Source organism: Osmerus mordax, chromosome 7, assembly GCF_038355195.1.
Source record: "Osmerus mordax isolate fOsmMor3 chromosome 7, fOsmMor3.pri, whole genome shotgun sequence".
Lineage (NCBI taxonomy): Eukaryota > Metazoa > Chordata > Actinopteri > Osmeriformes > Osmeridae > Osmerus > Osmerus mordax.
Window position 1 is genome coordinate 11,148,738 of NC_090056.1, and position 23,280 is coordinate 11,172,017.

Below are 23,280 nucleotides of genomic sequence, written 5' to 3' on the forward strand. Positions count from 1 at the left end.
TAGCATCCCTCTGCTAACCAGAGATGGCAAGTCTTATCATGTGAGGAGAGCAGAAGAGAGTTGCTATTTCTATTCTGGGATGAGAAGAGCTAGAGATTTGTTGCAAGGTTGGTGAGTAGCACCGTGGTGCTATGATGCAGACAGACAGACTGGAATGCAGGCAGACAGACAGGCAGACAGACAGGTAGACAGGAAGGCAGACAGGAAGGCAGACAGGAAGGCAGACAGACAGACAGACAGGATACCGACAGGCAGACAGCTGCAAACCTGGTGACTGCTGTGATAATTGCACCTTGGCTAATACTGTTGGCCTTGCTGCCAACAACGTCATCAATGGTCCCAGCAACCTTTCAAGCTTCTTGTTTCACAACCACATGTGTAGGGATGCATTGTGCTGTGACTATCACCAGTGCCCTGGTAACATTCATGCTAACATAATACATAATGCTGACCTGTTGGGTTGTGTATACTGCTACAATGGGAATGTGAAGGTCTGTCAACAAACAGTCTCAGAATTCTAGAATGGCCACAGTGGTCTGCTCCCTGCCATCTGTCCCTGAAGAATAAAGACAAAATAATGTAAAGAACAAATGCTTTATAGGCAAAGTTACAAATCTTCTATTTTTGTGGTGTTCAGATAATCACAGGCAGAAAAACCAAAATGTAAATCTTGTAAATCTAAATGATATTGGGTAGCACACCCTAGTTTCCACAGGACTTACAAAAATCAACAAAAGACAACATAGTACATGCAGTCATAGACTCCTTGATATTTGGAAGAAGAAAGGTCACTTGGACTGGCTGGTAGACTTTTGTCACTGTTAATTTTGTGTAACCATGCGTTGGGTAGTGCTCCATAGTAAACACTTGCATAAGACAACATATTGAGCTGCCATACATTCTTTTAGACATAGATGCTTCAGGGGTCTTTCACACACATGGCCCTACCCCCACCCCACACATCACACCACATCGCCCCCTGATCCTTTGGCCTCTCTCTCTCTTCCTCTTTGTCTCCCTCTTTTCTTATCATTTTATGTGACACCTCAGGGCCCACATGCTGCATGCAGTTCAATTCCACTCTTAGTGTAATACACACTCAACATGTATCTCTAACATCTCTAATTTGGCCATGGACGGAAAATCTTGATTGAGAATGAGTGTACATACTTCCATAAATACTCAGTAAGTTCAACATCTGATGGGCATACTCACTGGGCATACTCACTGGCTCTAACTGGAGTGCCCTGCAGAGTCCTGGCCCCCACTGGTCAGCAGGTCCTTCGATGTTTGGTCCTGAGACAGGGAGCCAGCAGGGATGACCATGTCTTTTATATAACTATCACTCATGTCCTTCGGATACTTTTACTGAGGAGCATCTAACTCCCTCCTAGTAATCTTACGTAAGAAATATGAGCAATAACCTTTGAAGAGACTGCTTTAGCTGATGAGAGATGTTCACAAAAAAAACTTCCTTTGTGCTTTTTTTTTATTTTTTAAACACATCGCCTCTGTCAGAATATGTGGTGATTAAACTAAGAAGAGAGGGTAGGGAGCATGAGAGAGAGAGAGATCATTTGTGTGTGTGTATATGTGTGTCATTGGTGGCTGGGGGCTCTGGAGTTTATGTAAGATGTGCTGTCTCATCATCATCAAAAGCCTCTTTGCTGCCACGGCATCCCCATTTGACTGTCCTCTCAAACTGTTCCTCTGGGTCTGTAGGCACCTCCTGCCCACTGGCACTACCCAATAGACTTGCCCACCCCTCACCCTGGGAAATGCTAATGATAGTGTATAGTGCATTGAGTAAATAAGCACCCTCACTCGCACTGTATCTCACGATACTGTTTGCTGTATAATACACAGTACTATATTGTCTATAGTGTCTTCTATATTCAATTCCTAGACTAGTTTTTCTGTCAAACAGGATGAAAATGTCCTGCTGGCTGTGTCTGATTGACAGAATCAGGTCCCAGGGTGATGAGAGTGGCAGCCTCAGAGCAAGGCAGAGACTGGCAGGGGGCAAGCTGGGCTTCTGGGGACTGCTGGCTGTCGCTCAGATGGATATAGCATCATGAAATAACACAACTGTTATAAGATTTTTGGGTTGAACTGACAGTCAAGCATAAAGAAACCCTTGAAGTCACGTTGACACACACAGTGTAGGTACACACACACACACACACACACATACACACACACAGAGGGGACATGAGTCAAAGTGTCAGCTCATTGAGCCCAGCAGGAGAGTGATTGCAGTGTGCTGAGGAGGACATCAGAGTTACACAACCACAGCTGGTTAGATGGAGATAGCTAGGGCAATTTAGGAGGACACGACATTACTGGAGGTGTGCCTGAGGAAAACTGCTCTCCGCCCACTCCATCTCACTTCGCTTCATTCCTGTCCTCTTATCGCCCTCTTTCGGTCAGAAATAGAAATCTATATATATGTTTTGACATGTTGTCCTGCCTTCTGATGAGAACAGTATGTATTGTGACGATTCGCTATCTCCGTCACCGAATACTTTCCCCCGGGTGCAGGACAGCAAAAACGAGACGGTGAGACAGACAATTGCAGCAACACTTCGGTAATATTTTTTTGGGTTCAGAGGAGCCAGAACACTAGCAGGCACACTGCCGTACTAGGATTTCCAAAAACGGTAAATTAAACACTTTACGTCAAAACAAAGCTAACACCAACAATCGGCGAAATAACAGGCGGTCACTCAACCGACGTCTGCCGAGTATATCTCCAGCTCCACTCTCCCCTTTCCTTCATCTAATCGGGACCTTTAAAGCAAGCACAATCAGGAATATGAGTCACACCTGCTTACTTGATCCCATCAATTAAGCGTCCTTAGGCCTACCTCCCAAAAGAGGGTGCCCCCAGACCCTGTATTCCCCTTGACCCCTCACAGTATGTATTGCTCTGGATAAGAGTGTCTGCTAAATGACTAAATGTATGTATGTATGTTTTAAATATCCATCCATCCATCATCTTCCGCTTATCCTGGGGTCGGGTCGCGGGGGCAGCAACCTAAGCAGGGAGGCCCAGACTACCCTCTCCCCGGTCACTTCCACCAGCTCTTCCTGGGGGACCCTGAGGTGTTCCCAGGCCAGCCGAGAGACATAGTCCCTCCAGCGTGTCCTGGGTCTTCCCCGGGGCCTCTTCCCAGTGGGACGTGCCCAGAACACCTCACCAGGGAGGCGTCCAGGAGGCATCCTTATCAGATGCCCGAGCCACCTCAACTGTCCCCTTTCGACGCGGAGGAGCAGCGGTTCTACTTTGAGCCCCTCCCAGATGACCGAGCTTCTCACCCTATCTCTAAGGGAGAGCCCGGACACCCTGCGGAGAAAAATCATTTCGGCTGCTTGTATTCGCGATTTCATTCTTTCGGTCACTACCCACAGTTCGTGACCATAGGTGAAGGTAGGAATGTAAATCGACTGGTAAATAGAGAGCTTCGCCTTTCGACTCAGCTCCTTCTTCACCACGACGGACCGATGCAGAGCTCGCATCACTGCGGACGCCGCACCGATCCGCCTGTCGATCTCACGCTCCATTCTTCCCTCACTCGTGAACAAGACCCCGAGATACTTGAACTCCTCCGCTTGGGACAAGATCTCCTCCCCGACCCGGAGATTGCACTCCACCCTTTTCCGGGGCTCAGATTTGGAGGTGCTGATTCCCATCCCAGCCGCTTCGCTTTCGGTTGCGAACCGCTCCAGTGAGAGCTGAAGGTCACGGCCCGATGAAGCCAACAGGACCACATCATCCGCAAAAAGCAGACACCCGATCCTGAGGTCACCAAACCGGAACCCCTCAACGCCCTGGCTGCGCCTAGAAATTCTGTCCATATAAGTTATGAACAGAATCGGTGACAAAGGGCAGCCCTGGCGTAGTCCAACCCTCACCGGGAACAAGTTCGACTTACTGCCGGCAATGCGGACCAAACTCTGGCACCGGTCGTACAGGGACCGAACAGCCCCGATCAGGGAGTCCGGTACCCCGTACTCCCGGAGCACCCCCCACATGAGCCCCCGAGGGACACGGTCGAACGCCTTTTCCAAATCCACAAAACATGTGTACTGGTTGGGCGAACTCCCATGCACCCTCCAGAACCCTGCCGAGGGCATAGAGCTGGTCCACAGTTCCACGGCCAGGACGAAAACCACATTGCTCCTCCTGAATCCGAGGTTCGACAATCCAACGGACCCTCCTCTCCAGAACCCCTGAATAGACTTTCCCAGGGAGGCTGAGGAGTGTGATCCCCCTAAAGTTGGAGCACACCCTCCGGTCCCCCTTTCTAAAGAGGGGAACCACCACCCCGGTCTGCCAGTCCAGAGGCACTGTCCCCGATGTCCACGCGATGTTGCAGAGTCGTGTCAACCAAGACAGCCCTACAACATCCAGAGCCTTAAGGAACTCCGGGCGGACCTCATCCACCCCAGGGGCCCTGCCACCGCGGAGCTTTTCAACCACCTCGGCGACCTCAGCCCCAGAGATAGAAGGGCCCCCCCCGATGTCCCCAGACTGCCTCCATGTCGGAACGTGTGTTGGTGGGATTAAGGAGGTCTTCAAAGTATTCCTTCCACCGATCCAGGACGTCTCCCGTCGAGGTCAGCAGCGCACCAACCCCACCATATACAGCGTTGACAGTGCACTGCTTCCCCCTCCTGAGTCGCCGGATGGTGGTCCAGAACCTTTTAGAAGCTGTTCGGAAGTCATTCTCCATGGCCTCGCCGAACTCCTCCCACGCCCGGGTTTTTGCCTCCGTGACCGCCAAAGCCGCATTCCGCTTGGCCTGTCGGTACACATCAGCTGCCTCTGGAGTCCTACCAGCCAACAAAGTCCGATAGGCCTCCTTCTTCAGCTTGACAGCATCCCTCACCTCCGGCGTCCACCACCGGGTCCGAGGGTTACCGCCGCCACATGCACCGACCGCCTTGCGTCCGCAGCTCCGGTCAGCCGCCTCAACAATGGAGGCCCGGAACATGGCCCATTCGGACTCAATGTCCCCGGCCCCCCCCGAGACATCATCGAAGCTCTCCCGGAGGTGGGAGTTGAAGCTCCTTCTGACAGGGGATTCTGCCAGCCGTTCCCAGCAGACCCTCACATTACAAAGTCTATCATCGAACTGAGACCTCGGGTGTCCTGGTGCCAAGTGCACATATGGACACCCTTATGCTTGAACATGGTGTTCGTTATGGACAAGCCGTGTCTTGCACAGAAGTCCAACAACAAAACACCGCACGGGTTCAGATTGGGGGGGCGTTCCTCCCAATCACGCCCCTCCAGGTCTCACTGTCATTGCCCACATGAGCATTGAAGTCCCCCAGGAGGACGAGGGCATCTCCGGGAGGAGCGCTTTCCAGCACCCCTCCCAGAGACTCCAAAAAGGGTGGGTACTCTGCGCTGCCGTTTGGTGCGTAAGCACAAACAACAGTGAGGACCCGTCCCCCCACCCAAAGGCGGAGGGAGGCTACCCTCTAGTTCACCGGGGTGAACCCCAACGTACAGGGGCCGAACCGAGGGGAAACAAGTATTCCCACCCCAGCTCGACGCCTCTCACCGAGGGCAACTCCAGAGTGGAAGAGAGTCCAGCCCCCTCTCTGTTTTAAATATATACATATATATTCTTGAAAAAAGATAGTTCCAAAAAATGTATAGCCTACAAATGCTGAGGTTCAAAACATTGGAACTCAAGAACATTGGTATGTCACGATAGAAAAAGGGGTTTATCGCCATCTGCTGCTGCAGAGAGAAATTGTTGTGTTCATGCACACCTCTGTGTCCTACTGACACATGCTTGTCTAATAAGGAGCAAGACTAACAGTTGCCCATTGGATGTATGTGTGTGTTGCCTGTACTTCTTATCAGCGGAGACAGACAATAGTCAGAGAGTTGTGGATAATGAGTCATCCCAGCCCCTGAAGCTGAGAGAGAGACAGCGGTTCTTTGAGGAGGTCTTCCAGCACGATGGAGACGTCTACCTGGCCTCCTCCCATCTGCACATCGACTGCAGGAAACGTAAGTGACTAACATGCCCTAACAAAAACATGCACACTTAGTCATCAACATCCTGTAGAGGTATAAGCACAATGTACATTTCACACAAGCCGTGAGGTCACAAATGTTTGCATGGTCCTGGTATTTGCTGAGGTAAACACATGATATACTGAGGTAAGCCTTGGTCAATTTGTTATGTGTTGTGTCCTTCATGCAGCCCCCATGGGCAGCATCTCGTCCATGGAGGTGAATGTGGACATGCTGGAGCAGATGGACCTGATGGACATCTCTGACCAAGAGGCCCTAGATGTCTTCCTCAACTCTGGGGCGGATGACGCCCCTCTTGCCTCGCCTCTACCAGGTACACCCTAGTCACCTGGCCTCTACCAGGTACACCCTAGCCACCTGGCCTCTACCAGGTACACCCTAGTCACCTGGCCTCTACCAGGTACACCCTAGTCACCTGGCCTCTACCAGGTACACCCTAGCCACCTGGCCTCTACCAGGTACACCCTAGTCACCTGGCCTCTACCAGGTACACCCTAGCCACCTGGCCTCTACCAGGTACACCCTAGTCACCTGGCCTCTACCAGGTACACCCTAGCCACCTCGCCTCTACCAGGTACACCCTAGCCACCTGGCCTCTACCAGGTACACCCTAGTCACCTGGCCTCTACCAGGTACACCCTAGCCACCTGGCCTCTACCAGGTACACCCTAGCCACCTGGCCTCTACCAGGTACACCCTAGCCACCTGGCCTCTACCAGGTACACGCTGGCCACCTGGCCTCTACCAGGTACACCCTAGCCACCTGGCCTCTACCAGGTACACCCTAGCCACCTGGCCTCTACCAGGTACACCCTAGTCACCTGGCCTCTACCAGGTACACCCTAGCCACCTGGCCTCTACCAGGTACACCCTAGCCACCTGGCCTCTACCAGGTACACCCTAGCCACCTGGCCTCTACCAGGTACACCCTAGCCACCTGGCCTCTACCAGGTACACCCTAGCCACCTGGCCTCTACCAGGTACACCCTAGCCACCTGGCCTCTACCAGGTACACCCTAGCCACCTGGCCTCTACCAGGTACACACTAGCCACCTGCACTCTAACAGGTAACACTTCAGCTCTAACTCTTCTCTTTTACTCATACATCCTTCCTCTCACCCTCTCCAGAGGTCTATGATGAAGATGAAGAGGAGGATGATGAGAGTGTGGAGGTTGTGTACAGGGAAAGGCCACTACTATGTCTGCCCAGTGACGGTCGCCGGGGGTCAAAGTCCCGCATGTCATCAACCTCATCTGGATCCAGTGATACCAGTGGGGGCTGTACAGACACCCCTGTGATCCAATCAGATGACGAGGAGGTTCATGCTGACACCCTGCTGCTGACCTCTGTCCCCCAGGCGAGGGATGAAGAGACAGAGGAAGAGGAGGAGGAGGAAAGAGGGCTGTCGTCATAAAAGTGCGAGATGTCTAAGCAATGAAGAGAGAGCGAATAAATCGGAAATTTTACAATCATACATCTCTCTCTCTCTCTTTCTCATTCTCTCACTCTATCTCTCTCCCTTTGTTGCTAAGCCTTAGACCGCCCCTGTGGATCTGTCCTAGCATGGATGACCCCATTACAGGACAGCAGTGATGTTGGAGGATTCTGAGTTAATTACTTTAAATTAATTTACTCTAAGACTGAATCTGTTACCAAACTGTTCTGGTACTGTAGTCTCTCCCAGTTTGGTCTAGAAATGCTGTTGAATAGCCAAGACTCATTTTTGCCTTTTCTTTATAGTTGACTGGGGCCCTGTTAATTATAACTTGAGTCAACTGATACACCTACTATTGTTAGACACTCAAACTGGTTTTTCTTCATTGCTTTCCTTCCCTCCCTGGCACACCCTTTCAGAACACTCCCATCCACTTACAGCCTTTAGATCTCTTTGTCAGTTATTAAGGAGTGTACTTGGGTGGGACTTTTAAATGTAAACAGATTCAAATTCCTGATCTATGTGTGACGCTGTACGCCATTCAGACCAATGCACTCCATGCCTCCCTCGGGACACACCCTGTTTATGTGCTGATGAATTATGAGAACTGTAGGATTATGTTGCTAGTGATATGTTTGTTTATCCATATACCTTTGCATTTGTCTAAAGGCCTGGGCGGGAGGTCCATTAGATCCTGTGTCCAGTGTCCTCCTGCTGTCCCAGGCCAGTGATGTCAAGGTTAACCTGGTTCAGATAGCAGCACTAGTGGCTGTAGTCAGACAGTAGAGGGCAGAGCTGAGCCACATGCAACCTAACCTCAGGCTATCTTTCAGTGAACAGTACTTCATGTACTTCTCATCTCAGCTCAGTCCCATATCCATGTTTGTAAATGCATGCCACTGTGTCAGTGTGTGAATGTGTCTCTGTATACCTCCCCTGTACTGTAAGGCAATGAGGTGGTGTCATTGCCAGTATATTCCCTGGTGATGATGGTTTACTCTGTAGGCATATATGTGCATGACACGTGTGTTGTGAGTGTACTGTATTGTGGACATGGTGGTCTACTCGCTTCCTGTTTTGTAAGCCTTGGGCACTGGTCATGCTGAAACCTGGCACGTAGAGGGGTTCACATCGCCCTGCTGGTGGACTGGTGGGAGTCATGGAATAAAGTGTGTGGTCAGTGTGTGTGTGGTGTGTGTATATGCGTGTGATAGAGAATGAACTCTGTGCATCTGGGAGTCAGTCTGCATGTGAGTTGCACAGATATCAGTGTCTGAGTGACTGTCACATTAAGCATGTATTTACTGGTTTAAAAATATATGACCTCTCTTCCATAGATTGTGTTTTCCCGGTCATGATTAAGAAAGAAATGTTTAATAAATGGAGTGAACATGAATACAGTTACATTGTCCCTTTTCCTCTTCTGATTATTAATGTGTCCATGTGTGCATGTGTTTGAAGGGTGGGGTGTGTATGTTTTGGAAGATGACGGGGGGTGGGGGGGGGGGGGCTGTGTGGATGTAAATGTAGGTTTGTAGGATCTTCCTTAAATGTCCATTGTCTGTATTCAGTTTTGAAAGTAACACCACGTTAAACAAAAAGGAATATGAAACTGCTGTGTTATTCTTAGATTTAATGTTTACTGTTAAATGACTATCAGGAACATGCAGTTGTATTTTTACAGTAGTTCAGAATCCCCTTGAATCACAGAGGGCGAACACACCACTGGAGCCTTGACGAGAAATATCATCTCTCCTCCTGGTTGGATAACTACACAGTAATCCACAAGAAACAATAAAGCGTATTTACTTCGCTTCCTTACTCCTTGTTACCAGTTGAAGGAGTCCTTAAACTCCAGGTCCAAGACTCTCCAGGTACTGCAGGTTTGTTCCAACGACCCGAGGCTGTTTTAACTGTCATGTCTGAGATTGGAAAAACATCTAGCTGAAAATCATCCAGAAAACATTATCACCTGCCAACCAGTTAGCGTGACAGAGAATCAGGATGTGGACTTGATTTGGCAGTAAGCCTACTCGCCATAGCCTTCACAAAGTCTGCAATAGATTTCTCCACTATCAAGATTAGTACAGACATAACAACCATAATAAAAGATAGGATCGTACTGTTTACACTGTTCATATGAGGGACTAGGTTATGAGATAAGCCAGTGAAAGGTTATTGATCTAAGGTTCAAAAGCTATTCCAGTGATTTTTAGTGTCGGTTTCTGTTCTCATTCCTGCGGTCTTTTCTGTGCCAATTTCTGCTTGCGATCATGATATGAAAAATTCCAACGGCACACACCAGCAACTGTTATCTGTTACCATTACAAAGCTAACAGGGGGGTCATGTGTTTTTTAGTTTGTTCATTATTATAAAAGATTACTGTAACCATTTGTTCCTTGAAACCTGTTAGCCTACATACATACATGCATACATTGCAGCTGCGTGTAAGCACTTGTATTAAAATATCTTTAAGAAGCCTTAGGGCGCGACCAAATATCCGCAAATGCACCTCTGGGAATAGCTTGCATTTTATGCAAGCTAAAAGAATACTATTGTGCAATATATCTTAGTGTGCAGAAAGAATACCTGTAGCAGACATCCCAAGTTCCGGGAGTCTCCCGCATTTCAATAGTGGCTCCCGGACCATAGACAAAATAAAGAGGTCCCGGACGCCTGCAAATGCTATACAATCATCCGGAATACGGGGATTTTTTGTATTTAATAATTTAGTTTTCTGCCATCTGGCATAAAATAAATCGCCCAAAGCGCTTGGTACCATCAGACTCTGATGGAACTGCAACAAAATGAATGGGAGTCTAAGGAGCTAAACGGCTACATTTGTATCTTTCATCTGATTGTCGTTGAGAAATCTCAGATTTTATTGTAGTTTTTGGATGTTAAACATGAATTATAGGTCGAAAGTTGAATGCACGAGTACTTATGTCCTTTCGATTTCTTACAGGGTGAGTCGTTGTTGCCCCATAATACGCTAGCATTCTGCTAATGAATGCTGATTGGTTAGTGAAGGACTAACTACGACCAGAGATCCCGCTTGATGGCATCCGTTAGCAACATTAGCATTTAGCAACAACATTAGCAAGCCAAAACTCTTTCTAGCATGTGTATTGACAGATAAAGCCCAGAGCCATAGAAAAAGAGGAGCTAGACTGTAGGTCTACGTAAGCAACACTTTTACTCTAGCTAGCTGTACATGTATCATAGCCAGAAGATCACCGGATCACTACAAACAAAAGGAGTGGAAGAACACAGGACATATTGTACAATAAAATGTTTTATTGAATGCAGTTGGTTGCCTTGTTTATTCTGTTCTATTTACCAAACTCCTTTCTTGTCTTAAATTGAGCAGTTGCTTGTGATAATGGTTAGATTCAACTTGCATCAAGTACTACAAATATAAGTGTTGTTAATGTGGTAGGCTAAATTGTAAGTGGGCTGATGAATAAAAAAACGTTTAACAAGACCCATTTACTTCAACCGTCTAAGGTTAAACGTTAAGTGGAACAATATAGTCCTCATTAGGCTACTGTTTGGTATGTACAGTATGGTACAGTACCGTTTGTACAGTATGGTAGCTAGCATAGCCATTTCTAGCTCTGCTTCACAATATTGCGTTATGTATAAGTTCATGTAATACATACATGTTAATAAAGTATCAGACATACATGATACAACACACCAGTAACCAATTGACATTATGTGTTAATATACCGAAAATGTCCGTGAATCGAGATGGTGCTGCTGTCTGTCCCGCCGAAAACCATTCAAACAGGTTGACAGCAGTGGGGTTTTTGTTTAACTACAGGGAGCTACCGGAACCACGTGACAAAAAAGCTTTAGCTTTTTTTCTGTGTTTCACTGGCAGTGAGTGTTCACAATGTTGTATTTCACTCCATTCTACGCCAAACACGTCAGGGAGGACTGCCTTTTGTAGATAAGAGTCTGCTGAAGATAGCCAGAATATCGGATTTCTTTAACCGAGCCTGTTTCATTCATCATTTGCCTGAGAAAGCGACTTCCGTTGGCCAGCTTCATTGAAAACCATTCAAACCGGTTGACAGCAGTGTTTTTTTTTGGAACTACAGCGAGCTACATGAACCACGTGATCACGTGTCGGTGAGATCAAAGCGTGTCGCAACTCTCTTTTTCTATGGCTCTGGTAGAGCCTAAGCTGTGTTGTCGATGCCTCGAGAGAAAAAAGGAAGTGACCAGAGCTTGCCGTAATGCAGTATCTCTGGCCGTACAATGTGTATGACGTCATTGACAATTGAAAAAGGCTTTTTAGAACGAAAAAGCGACTTAAAAAAGACCCAGCAGTGTGTATTTGTTTTGCCTCCCCTTTCGAATTAAAAATTCAAATTAGAAATAAAATTATATCCTGAGAAAAGTGGATTTGGAGGGGTATAGCTCCATAGACCTCCATTCATTCTGCACTCGACCGTTAGCGCCCTTATATTTACATTTAGTCATTTAGCAGACGCTCTTATCCAGAGCGACTTACAGTAAGTACAGGGACATTCCCCCCGAAGCAAGTAGGGTGACGTGCCTTACCCAAGGACACAACGTCAATTGACATGGCCGGGAATCGAACTGGCAACCTTCAGATTACTAGACCGACTCCCTCACCGCTCAGCCCTCAGCCATCTGACTCCCATGGAACTATATGAGTTCAGAACCCGGAAGTTTCCCGAGAGTGGGAGTTCTCCCCATATTAGACATTTTCTGGTCTGGGCTTGAGGTACGTAAGACAGATGTCTCCGGTTAATTTTCGACCTGTCCAGCCCTGTTAACGTTGCTGAGGATGATTAGATGTCCATAATATGACAGTGATACTGTCGACTGATACAACGCCCTTCGCAGTCCCATTTATTAGTACCACACTTACACCCCAAAAAAACTAGATCCACTGCATTCTGCATGGGTTTATGGGCTCCAGAGGAAAAAATGACATAAGTGAAGCTGACAAAGCATTCGATTTCAACAATCTTTCTAGGGAACCATATCAGTTAGCCATATCACCATATCAGTGTGTCATTGGATACAGGGGTGTAAATGCTGCTACACCTTTGTGTGGGTGCCTAGAGGTACATTGCAGACAAAACCTCCTATTATCAAGTGAGGCAATTTACTGCTAGTGACAACCTTTTCTCCTGTCTCTTATATTCAAAGTTCTAATGACAATATGGAATTGAGACACTGTGAGAAACTATTAAAATGGTGTGTGTCCACACACACAATTGTCAACACCAACCAAAAGTTACCAGTCTCAACTTGGTACTCCACAGAATGCACCTTCTGGCACTTATATGACATGCAATTACAAACGATTAGACAATTTTCACAAGAAAAAGTATTTCCTTAAAAGTTCCAAGAGGTATGTCATGTGATGTCAAACGAACTACGCTCAAGGGCAACGTGGTTCAGGTCAGAATCATGAAAGAGTCTGTATTTACTTCACATCGTAAAACAGCCTCTTCTTCACGACCAGGCACGGTGAATAAAGAATGACACTACAGTGCAAAGTTTCATCCATGATCATATTATGGTGGGGCACACAGGTCCAGACAGAGCTCCCTTCTGCAGAATGTCCCAGGGTTCAGCTACATGGTGAGGCTCTCTACCTGGGAAGAGGAGGGAACTGCAGACAGAAACCATACACCTCTCTCAACTCGACTACTGGAACAAAAGTGGGCCTACTTTTCAACAAAGGAGTTGCTGCTGTCGAGCGAATGAATAAGATATGGTCATTAGAAACCTCTTCAGCAGGTGTCCCCGTGTACACCTGACTGTGCTGTGTACACCTGACTGTGGACACACGCACTCCACTCAAAAGTTGTGAGTCTGTACATCATTACAACCAGTTCTGAACTGTACACACACGCACAATAATCCACACACACCCCACCCCCATGAGAACAAACAGACCTGTGTCAGCAGTGTGAAGGTTGCCTGGAGGCAAAGTGGGCTGTACCTGGTGAACTATGTTAAAGGTGTGAGGCGTCCCACCCCGTCCCCTCAGCCGAGCTGGTGTCAGTAACGCAGTGCTGCTGGAATGGAGAAGAAGACTGTTTCCGTGGTTCTGCTAACAGTAAGTACAATACAAATATGTACAACTTTAAACCATTCAGTTGTGAAGTGCACATACTTCAATGTGAAACACAGCTTTTGAGAACAACTGACCAATGCAGGCACACACCTTGTGCTCCATGCATTGTGTATCATTGAGTGAAACAAATAACAATTCATGTTATAAACTGTATCTGTGTGAAATAGAATGTAAAACCTCAAAGAAATTGAACCAATGTGACTTTCTGTGGTACTCCAATGGCTGAGCAGTCTCCAGGACTGCTAGAGTAGACGCTTCCTCTCCTGGTGTGCCACTGTCTTTAACACATAGGACTGGTAGGGCTTCTTTGTGGCATGGCTTTTATTGTCAACTTTACCACTTGCAACTCTCTTGCAACTGCTCATCATGCCAAATCTACTGTGTCTCCACATATATGATATTTTGCCATTTGTAACAAGTACTGAACATGTTCATGGAGGTACATTGGAATTATTGGTCCTGCTTCTCTTGATTGTTTCTTTGGATTCTGACTTAAATATTATATGGTTTTACATTTACATTTCTACACAAATAATCAGAATCCTATGAGTGTTATAAACCAATGCCAGGGTGTGTTTTTCAGACTTTTTATTTATCTTTGTTCAGAGACTAAGACTGTTCAAAAGTTGTGTTATATTTTGAGTATTTAGTAATAAGAGAAATAGATTTAAAGTAGTTTTGTTCACTTGACCTCACTGCTGCACACCATATGTTGAGGAAGATTGTAAGCTTTTGGAGTGTTGACAATATAAAGATATCAATGACATGTGGGCAGTAAAACATTGTACCAAACATTCAATGTTGATGATGACGGTAAGATGGAGTGGCTGGTTATGGTGGAGTGTGTACGTATGCGGGAGAATAATGAAGTAAACAATATTAGCAAATGTTGTTCCAAAACCTTCTGAAATTTCTCTTTTGCAATAATCAAGTGGACTGGCCTGACAGGCTGATTGGGAAGGAATAGGCATGAGCGAGCAACAAAGATGGTTTTGTCGGTAACTTTTATGATGCTTTGATAATTAAGTTGACATTGTAGCTCATCTGACATCATTAAACAACAGCATTTTATTAGTTGTTGCGGTGAAGTCCCTGGCTATGTGTGAATGTTTGCATGGATCCAAAGCCCTGCGGTAGCGTTTGCCTTTAGCAGGATGTATGAGTTATAGTAACGTTCACAAATCGAATTAAAAAACGAATGAGGTGTTGCTTATAATGAGAGGTTTCATGACCACACTCACTGTTCAGATGCTGTTATTGTGATGACTCATTTTTTATTAAAGTAATTATCGAGAAATGTCTTAATTGAGTTTCAGTGTGTGTGTGATTGATGTCTGCATGGAATGCACTGCACTGTTCATATCAGGTGCCTTCCTATACGTTGGTGACTGTGTCACATGCTGGAATTTCAAGTTCTGTGATATCCCCTGAATATGCTCTCTGCATCATCAGGTGGCCATAGCAGTTGGACTGGCACAGGCCGGCACCCATACGGCGAACAAGCATGAAAAAAGGGTAGGTTGCAAGGACTCATCTATTGAAAGCCATGTCCTAAATATCTATCAACACAATATCGTTTGCCGATCTCTCATAGCCTTGTTGTGCTCCTGTTTTTGTGTCAGGACCTGCTGGTACGGTCCAAAAGGAGATGGGTCCTGTCCACCATAGAACTGACCGAGGAGGACCCTGGGCCTTTCCCTAAACTGGCCACAAAGGTACAGTTTTATACTTCTTTTTTTACTCATTGACCAATAAAACCTCACAACATCCATTTGTTTACAGTCCATGTTATGGATTTTTCATGACTGTGACCTTGTTAGATGGTTATAGTGGAGCAGCGTGTACCATACTGTAGGCCTGGTGCCTGGTCCTAGACTGCCTCTGTCCGATGATCCTGATTTGTTTTCCTTCAGATGTTCAACGACAGGATAAAAGAACTGACTGACAACCTCGTGTTCCGTATCACGGGCAACGGCGTCACAGAGGAGCCGCTGGGAGTTTTCTCCATCGACGGCACGACGGGCGAGGTCAAAGTCCACAAGGCCATCGACAGGGAGAAGACCCCCTTCTTCCATGTGAGATAGAGAAAGAAAAGAAAAGGGGATTAGGAAAGAAAGAGAGGTGGCAAGGAAAACATGACGTACTCATGCTTTGAGGTTGGCTGTCTCCACAGATCAAATTTGATATCCTTGACAAGGACACGCTCCAGCCAGTGGACAGGACGCTGGCATTCGATGTGGCCATAAAGGACATCAACGACAACGCTCCTGTCTTTGATCCCATCGCAAAAGCCAGTGTAAAAGAGAACTTACCACAGGGTCAGCACTTGGATGAATACAACCAAACTTGACACACATACATGCAAATGATTTCCCTGCAGTAACAGGCATGCCGGAGGGTCCTTCCTTATACTTCACATTGCCTCGCCTCCTCTACTGTTATCTCATCTAATTTCCGCACATTTCCCTGCTTTTTCTTTGGTTTCTTTTTTTTCTTTTCTTTTTTCATCTAATTTCTTCTCTTCCTTTTCTCTTCTCTTCTCTTCCTCGTGTGTTCTCTCGTCAGGTTACCTCCCTGTCCCTCTGAAGGCACGGGATAAAGATGAGGAGAACACAGACAACTCTGATATAACCCTCAGGGTGGTTTCTCAAGAACCTGCCGAGCCCAAGATCGGTCTGAAAACAGTGGAAGGCACCAAGCTGACCCAGCTCACCTTCACAGGCTGCTTCAACTATGATGTGAGCCTCCACTGGATAACATTTACATACAGAACACACATACAGACCGGCACACTGTCACAAACTAAGACATAAGAAATAGTCCTAAATGTTTCATGCTTTACAGAAAGCAAAGAAGTATACGGTCGTTGTTGAAGCTAAAGATAAAGGAAAACCAGCCCTCTCTTCATCTGCCACAGTTCTTATTGATGTTACTGACTACAACACACACCGACCAGTGTTCAAAGAGAATGTGGTAAGATGTGACCGATCACATAACAGTGGTGGAGTGGTTAACTAACTAACATTCTCTGCTTACATGGGAACAAAATTGTGTAATTGAACTGCAAACCCCCCCTTATTAATATCAATCACTGTGTGTTAATCCAGTACCATGGTGAGATAATGGAGATGGAGACCAACAAGGTTATATTAAGACTAGGTGTGACAGACGCTGATACACCGAACACCCCTGGATGGCGCGCCAAATACTTCTTCCTGAAGGGAAACGAGGAGGGGAACTATAAAATTGAGACAGACCCCAAGACTAATGAGGGCATTCTGACAGTCATCAAGGTACAGGAATGTTATGTATGAAAGATCCATTGGCTTCACTTAGTTCAGTGCACTAAAGGGACATGTTGCCTGTGTTTCCAGGGGAAGGATTATGAGAGGACTACCTTCGCAGGGGTGGAGATCGGAGTGGAAAACGAGGAGCCTCTGTTTGAGTGTGTAGCTGGTGCCCCTGGTGGCGTCTCTGCTAAGGTCACACCTCCCAACTCAGTCAATATCACCCTCAAAGTGATTGACATCAATGACCCTCCAGTGTTTGACAAGGTCGTGACCAAAGTCTACGAGAGAGAGGAGGTAGAACCAGGGAAGGAGCTGTACACACCAAAGGTCACAGACGAAGACTCTGATGTCAACAAGATCAGGTCGGTGGTTCCGTACACTCTCCGGCACTTTCTCTTTCCATTCTAGGATGGATGAAAATGGTGATGGAAATAATCCATGGTGCTGAACACAGCTGCTGACATGCATGTGTGCCGCTGTGCCATGTGCGTGCTGCAGGTATGAGATCGTTCAGGACCCAGCAGGATGGGTCTCCATCGATAAGAAGATAGGGATGGTCAAAACAGTCAAGAAGATGGACCGAGAGTCTCCCTATGTTGACGAGAATAGTACCTACACTGTCCTAATATGTGCCATAGACAATGGTAATCGGTTGCTTATACCACCCAAAAGGATATCGATTTTTGGACATTCAAATCAATAGATTTTGAGAGGAATTGAGGTCAATGCCAGCACGTTTTCTCTGTGTGTCTCAGGGGAGCCTCCTGCTACAGCCACGTCAACTCTGCTGATCCAGCTGGGGGACACGAATGACAATGTGCCCCACCTGGTGAACAAGAGCCTGGTGCTGTGTGGGAACAAGGCTAGCAGCATCAGTATTCCTGTTCAGGACAAAGACAAAGACCCTTACAGTGGCCCTTTCACCTTCTCGCTGGGGGGCAACGACAAGACTCTGACAGACACCTGGAAACTAGACCCCTCCATAGGTGGGGAGGCAGGCCTCATCCTCGTGATCGCGAGTAGCTGTGTGGCTGTTTCATTGAAGATTTCTTTTATTTAGAAGTTGACGTAAAAAAAAAAAAGAAAAGACGTGAACTCTATCCCTCTCTTGATTTTTTTCCCAGGCATGACAGGGGGTCTGGTGAGTCTGAAGAGCCTGCTCTATGGGAACTACACGGTGCCCCTGGTCATCACGGACCAGCAGGGCACAGGGGGCTCTGAGACCCTGGAGGTGGTGGTGTGTGACTGTCTCACTGGGGACACGTGCCGGGGCCGGCTACCCCATAGCAGCCGCCTGGGCCCAGCCGCCATTGGCCTGCTGGTAGCCGGACTGCTGCTCCTGCTGTGTGAGTCTCTGAATGGAACCCTCCGCCATGCTAGCGCCAGTTATTTTAAACATGTGCGACCATAACCAAAGCATTGAATCAGAGGGACAGTTTTCATGAAGTGTGCATCTACAGGTTAGGGAACATGCCTGCAGTATCTACCTTGTTGGAACCAGTTTAGTTGAATGACTCACGGTGTTGAAAACCCACATCAGAGAGCAACAGCAATTAGATCATTGCATTGCAACTGTGACTGATTCTTTGTGTATGTGTGTGCCGTTTTGCAGTGCTGCTGTGTTTCTGCTTTCTGTGTGAGTGTGGAAAGCAGACTTTCAAACTCATCCCCCTCAACCTTCAGGACGAAGGCAACCAGACCCTCATCAAGTACAACGAGGAGGGAGGAGGATCGGCATGCCAGGTTTGTGTGTATGTTTTGTGTCTGTGAATACATTTTTTAAACCGGTGTTTTCCTGAGGATGCACTGGAAAGAGTGTTTATGGGGTGTTAACGTTTGCGTAAGAACAGACATTACTGCATTGCTGCGTGTAACCCTGTCTGAATATGTGAGCTGTGTAGCCGTGAGCTGATTGGGATATGACAGGCATGTGCTTGACCTCAGATATGTGTTCTGACAAGTTCGTAACTTTTTTCCTTTCTATTCTTCCTGTTGCTCTTGAACCATGCCGTCCTTTCCTCTCTTCCTCCTTTCCTTCATTTCTTTAAAATAAATGTTCCCCAATGTCCTACACTTTCTACATACCCATCTCCTCTCCTCTCTCCTCCCCTCCCCTCTCCTCTCCTCTCCTCCCCTCTCCTCTCCTTTATTCTCTCCTCTCCTCCCCTCTCCTCTCCTCACCTTTCCTCTCCTCTCCATCTTCTCTTCTCCTCCCCTCCCCTCCGCTGCCCTCCCCTCTCCTTTCTTCTCTTCTCTTCTCTTCTCTCCTCTCCTCTCCTCTCCTCTCCTCTTTTCTCTTCTCTTCTCTTCTCTTCTCTTCTCTTCTCTCCTCTTCTCTTCTCTTCTCTTCTCTCCTCTCCTCTCCTTTCCTCTCCTCTCCTCTCCTCTCCTCTCCTCCCCTCCCCTCCCCTCCCCTCTCCTCTCCTCCCCTCTCCTCCCTCCCCTCACCTCACCTCACCTTTCCTCTCCTCTCGTCTCCACTCCTCCCTTCACCTTTCCTCTCCTCTCCACTTGTCTCTTCTCCTCTGTCCTGTCTCCAGGCTGAGCCCACACTGATCCTGAGCCAGAAGAACAGCATTGCGGTGACAGACGGGGACAGACAGGCTGCCATACCCGTAGGTAGACCTCTCGTCTAACGTTTCTCCTTTTTCTCTCAACATGTCTTCCCTCCTGTGTTTGTAACTTCCTGGTTCAGGACAAACTTAAAATAAGATTACATTCTCATAGTAATGTTCATAAAACTGCACATACTCCCTGCACATACTCCCCACCACTCCCTGTTTCAGTCACTCCCCTCCGGCAGAAGGCTGCGGTCTATCAGGACCAATACCTCACGCCACAAAAACAGTTTCTTCCCTTCCGCTGTTGGCTTCAACAAGGCCAAGGGACCACACTGACTCAAATGACTTCTTGCTTAAAACCCTCTGCTTTTTGCACTGCATTACAACATGGTATCTTGTACATTTGTATTTTTTTGTAATATTTGTATTTTTGTATTTTTATATTGTAATTTACGGCAACTTATATTTTATTGTATATTTAATTATATTCTAATCCCACTTAGTACTGCTAGTTTATGTACCCTTAGTATAGTTAGTCCACATATTTAAATTTTAGGTATATGTTTATTGTATGCACCTTCCTGCCAAAGCAAATTCCTTGTCTGTGCAAACTTTCATGGCGAATAAATCCCTTTCTGATTCATACATTCTGCAGTAGGAAAGAGTCCTTAACAATGTTAGCTTTGTTGCAAGTTGCGGCATGCACTGCTATACAGTATACCTGTGCACATTTGGAACACGACTGTAATTGTGATTGAGACTGTGTGAGCTAGAGCCATGCGGTTTCTTCAAAGCAACCCCCTTTTATCTTCACATGTTTCTGTCAAGGCTCATTTTTACTTTTATACTGTAAACGACTTCCACAATCCTCATATCCTACTAACCTCATGTGACCATAGTTTGTTTACCTACACTCCCTCATCTCTAGTCACTGACTACAAAGTACAACACTGTAACTGTTGCTTGTGGTTGTCTTCTCTGTGATTGGCCAGATCACACAGATGTCACAGATGTCAATCAAAGAAATGCATGAGATGACCAGAAGCTCTGGGAGGCACATGGTGAGATACAGGATGTTTGCACAACCAGTTTCTCCTACCAATTATTCACACTGTTGTTTCCTGCCAGTTTATGCTGCTTGTACCACTGCTGCTATGCTGCACCATGGTTCAGTTTCTAAACAGTATCTCAGGTGGTCAGAGTGGTGAGAGCTCTGGGTGAGAGCATGGCACTCATGGGCAGCGCACATGGAACAAACACGTCCCTTTGTCACGCCCTTCTCCTGTCTGTCTACAGATGGCAACTCAGATGTCCTCTTCAGGAGGCTTCCAATCAGGAAACTTCCAGAGAACGGGCGAGGCCAATGGAACCATGAGGAGCCAGTGGGGGCATGGCACTGTAAGTGACAGTTACTCGACATAGCCACCAGGGGGATTCATAACCCTGCTTCTAAAATACCAGTGGTTCCAGTAGTAGACAGTTGACACTAGTGCTGCTGTATGAACATCGATGTTAAAGTTGACAGTGATTTTAATGACGATAATAAAAAACCTCTGTATTTTCACTCATGGGCAGCGCACATGGAACAAACACGTCCCTTTGTCACGCCCTTCTCCTGTCTGTCTACAGATGGCAACTCAGATGTCCTCTTCAGGAGGCTTCCAATCAGGAAACTTCCAGAGAACGGGCGAGGCCAATGGAACCATGAGGAGCCAGTGGGGGCATGGCACTGTAAGTGACAGTTACTCGACATAGCCACCAGGGGGATTCATAACCCTGCTTCTAAAATACCAGTGGTTCCAGTAGTAGACAGTTGACACTAGTGCTGCTGTATGAACATCGATGTTAAAGTTGACAGTGATTTTAATGACGATAATAAAAAACCTCTGTATTTTCTCATAGCTGAACTCAAGCAGGTTGAATAGCTCCATCAAGGTTAATATGGAAGAAGATGACAGAAACTTCACCCACATACATTTTTACTGGCAATGCCACAGTCCAACCTTTCCTAGTATGTAGGTAAAGGTGAAACTAAGTGGCAGTGCATTTAACTGCTGATCAAAAGGTTGCAAGTTCAAATCCTTCTTTTGCGTGTCACTTTGAAAGCGTCTCAGATGAAAGCGTCTGCGACCTCAATACATTGTTGTTACATTTTGTAACTCACGTGTGTGTGACCCATTAGTATTATGCTAACTGTCTGTCTGCAGCAAAGACAACATGTATTTTACACGGTTCTTTCTGTCAACAGAACAACTCTGCACGGTACTCCCACTCCCTCAATCGCCGAGGGGATCAGCAGATCTCAGAGCACATAGACAGGGTAATCCACCTCTCACCTCCTTGTGCGTGTGTGTCTATGGGGATTTCTAAGTGGTCATTTATGGCTCTTTCTACTACCATGTTGAAGAAAGTTGCACTGAGCGGACACAACTAAAGCGTGCCTTGAATACTGGACGTATACAGAGTTATTTCATTGTAATCAATTATGTAAGGGTTTACATTGCTGGCTGTGTGCTTCCACAGAGGCTGCTCATGATTGGTGCAGGAGAAGATGACTACGCTGCTTACTTGCCTCATGAGTATGCCTATGAGGGGCAGGGAAGCAAGTGCAACTCATTGGATGAGCTGTCTCTAAGCAACCTGGGGGATGACTTAGAGTTCGTTGGAAATCTGGGGCCAAAGTTCAACACCCTTGGAGGCATCTGTCAGCAGGGCATGCAGGGAAGTCCCAGCAACTTGTAGATACTATCGTGGACTGGGATTGGTTTGGCATTGGTTCACATCTGACCTGATCAAGACAACTTCCTACTATGGAAAAAAGGATTGTCACCTATACAAGGGAATTCATCCAGGACCTCATTTGAACCATCAAAAAGGACCAATCAGAAGGCATAAAATGGATGGATGTGGTGCACTGACCAAACTTTCTCATACTTTAGTAAAAAGCTCAGGGTCTTTTGCTTTACCTTTATATCTTTAATCCTCTTATCATTAATTGCGACAACATATCATGGTTTTGGCAAGAGTGGAATCCAAACTGAAAGTAAACATGAAGGTGGAAGCTTTACTTCACGGGTTATTTCCTATATTAAGACATTTTCTTTTCTTTGGCAGTTGATGGTTTTGAATGTAATTGATTACTGTATGACAGTCATCTTGTGACACTGATCTCTGGAAAACTTAAAGGGCATGCTATATACTGTAGATATTTCAGTGTGTCCCTATCCTTTTATACTGCAGAAGACTTCTCAAAGTTAATCTTTGATAATCAATCAATAATCAAATTGAGAATATGTTTGGACATGTTCTGCAAATATGCTACAGTGTGAGGTGCTTGTAAAGAGTATTTGATAGTCAGTTTTGCAATGTACTATTCTGACTCTCATTATGAACCAGAAGCTATTTTTTATACAACAGATATTTGTATAGGCCTACAGATGCAATTGCTTTTTCCAGTTTTGTAATGTGGAGCATCCTATTATGTTGATACAAAAAAGTATGAATTAATAAAATGAATAATTTCTCAATTAAGCTCTCTTTGGAATCAATCAGGGTAGACAAGGAAGCTGGAAAAACAAATATGGTATCTTCTATTCACAATAACTTCATAGATTAACATGTTATGAAGATACTCACAGATTATTTTCTTGGACTGACAGAAAGAAACAGGAAGATGATTTCACGCTTTGCTGACTGTAAACTGAACCTTTCATGACTCATATGGTGTGTTGCTACTACAGTAGTAGTAGAACCAGTTATTCATGGATGGGGGGTGTAGTACAGGCATGGGTGGGGGGTGAAGTGTTT

General features: G+C 46.2%; 2 protein-coding genes across 2 annotated transcripts; both read left to right on the forward strand.

Annotated features, from left to right (window-relative positions):
- The first annotated feature begins 3,231 nt into the window (after positions 1–3,231).
- On the forward strand, positions 3,232–7,473 carry LOC136945278 (dysbindin domain-containing protein 2-like). Its single transcript, XM_067239023.1, has 4 exons — positions 3,232–3,430; positions 5,882–6,031; positions 6,228–6,371; positions 7,187–7,473. The coding sequence occupies exons 1-4, from the start codon at positions 3,232–3,234 to the stop codon at positions 7,471–7,473; spliced, it is 780 nt and encodes a 259-aa protein (XP_067095124.1).
- A 6,051-nt stretch (positions 7,474–13,524) lies between these two features.
- cdh26.1 (cadherin 26, tandem duplicate 1) lies at positions 13,525–23,004 on the forward strand. The gene is made up of 20 exons (XM_067240746.1): positions 13,525–13,604; positions 15,075–15,137; positions 15,245–15,337; positions 15,536–15,697; positions 15,796–15,940; positions 16,188–16,360; positions 16,467–16,595; positions 16,730–16,915; positions 16,997–17,274; positions 17,411–17,556; positions 17,668–17,898; positions 18,037–18,258; positions 18,525–18,655; positions 19,453–19,527; positions 20,466–20,534; positions 20,770–20,871; positions 21,103–21,204; positions 21,376–21,408; positions 21,722–21,793; positions 21,997–23,004. The coding sequence occupies exons 1-20, from the start codon at positions 13,569–13,571 to the stop codon at positions 22,213–22,215; spliced, it is 2,667 nt and encodes an 888-aa protein (XP_067096847.1). The 5' UTR covers positions 13,525–13,568; the 3' UTR covers positions 22,216–23,004.
- The last annotated feature ends 276 nt before the right edge of the window (positions 23,005–23,280 follow it).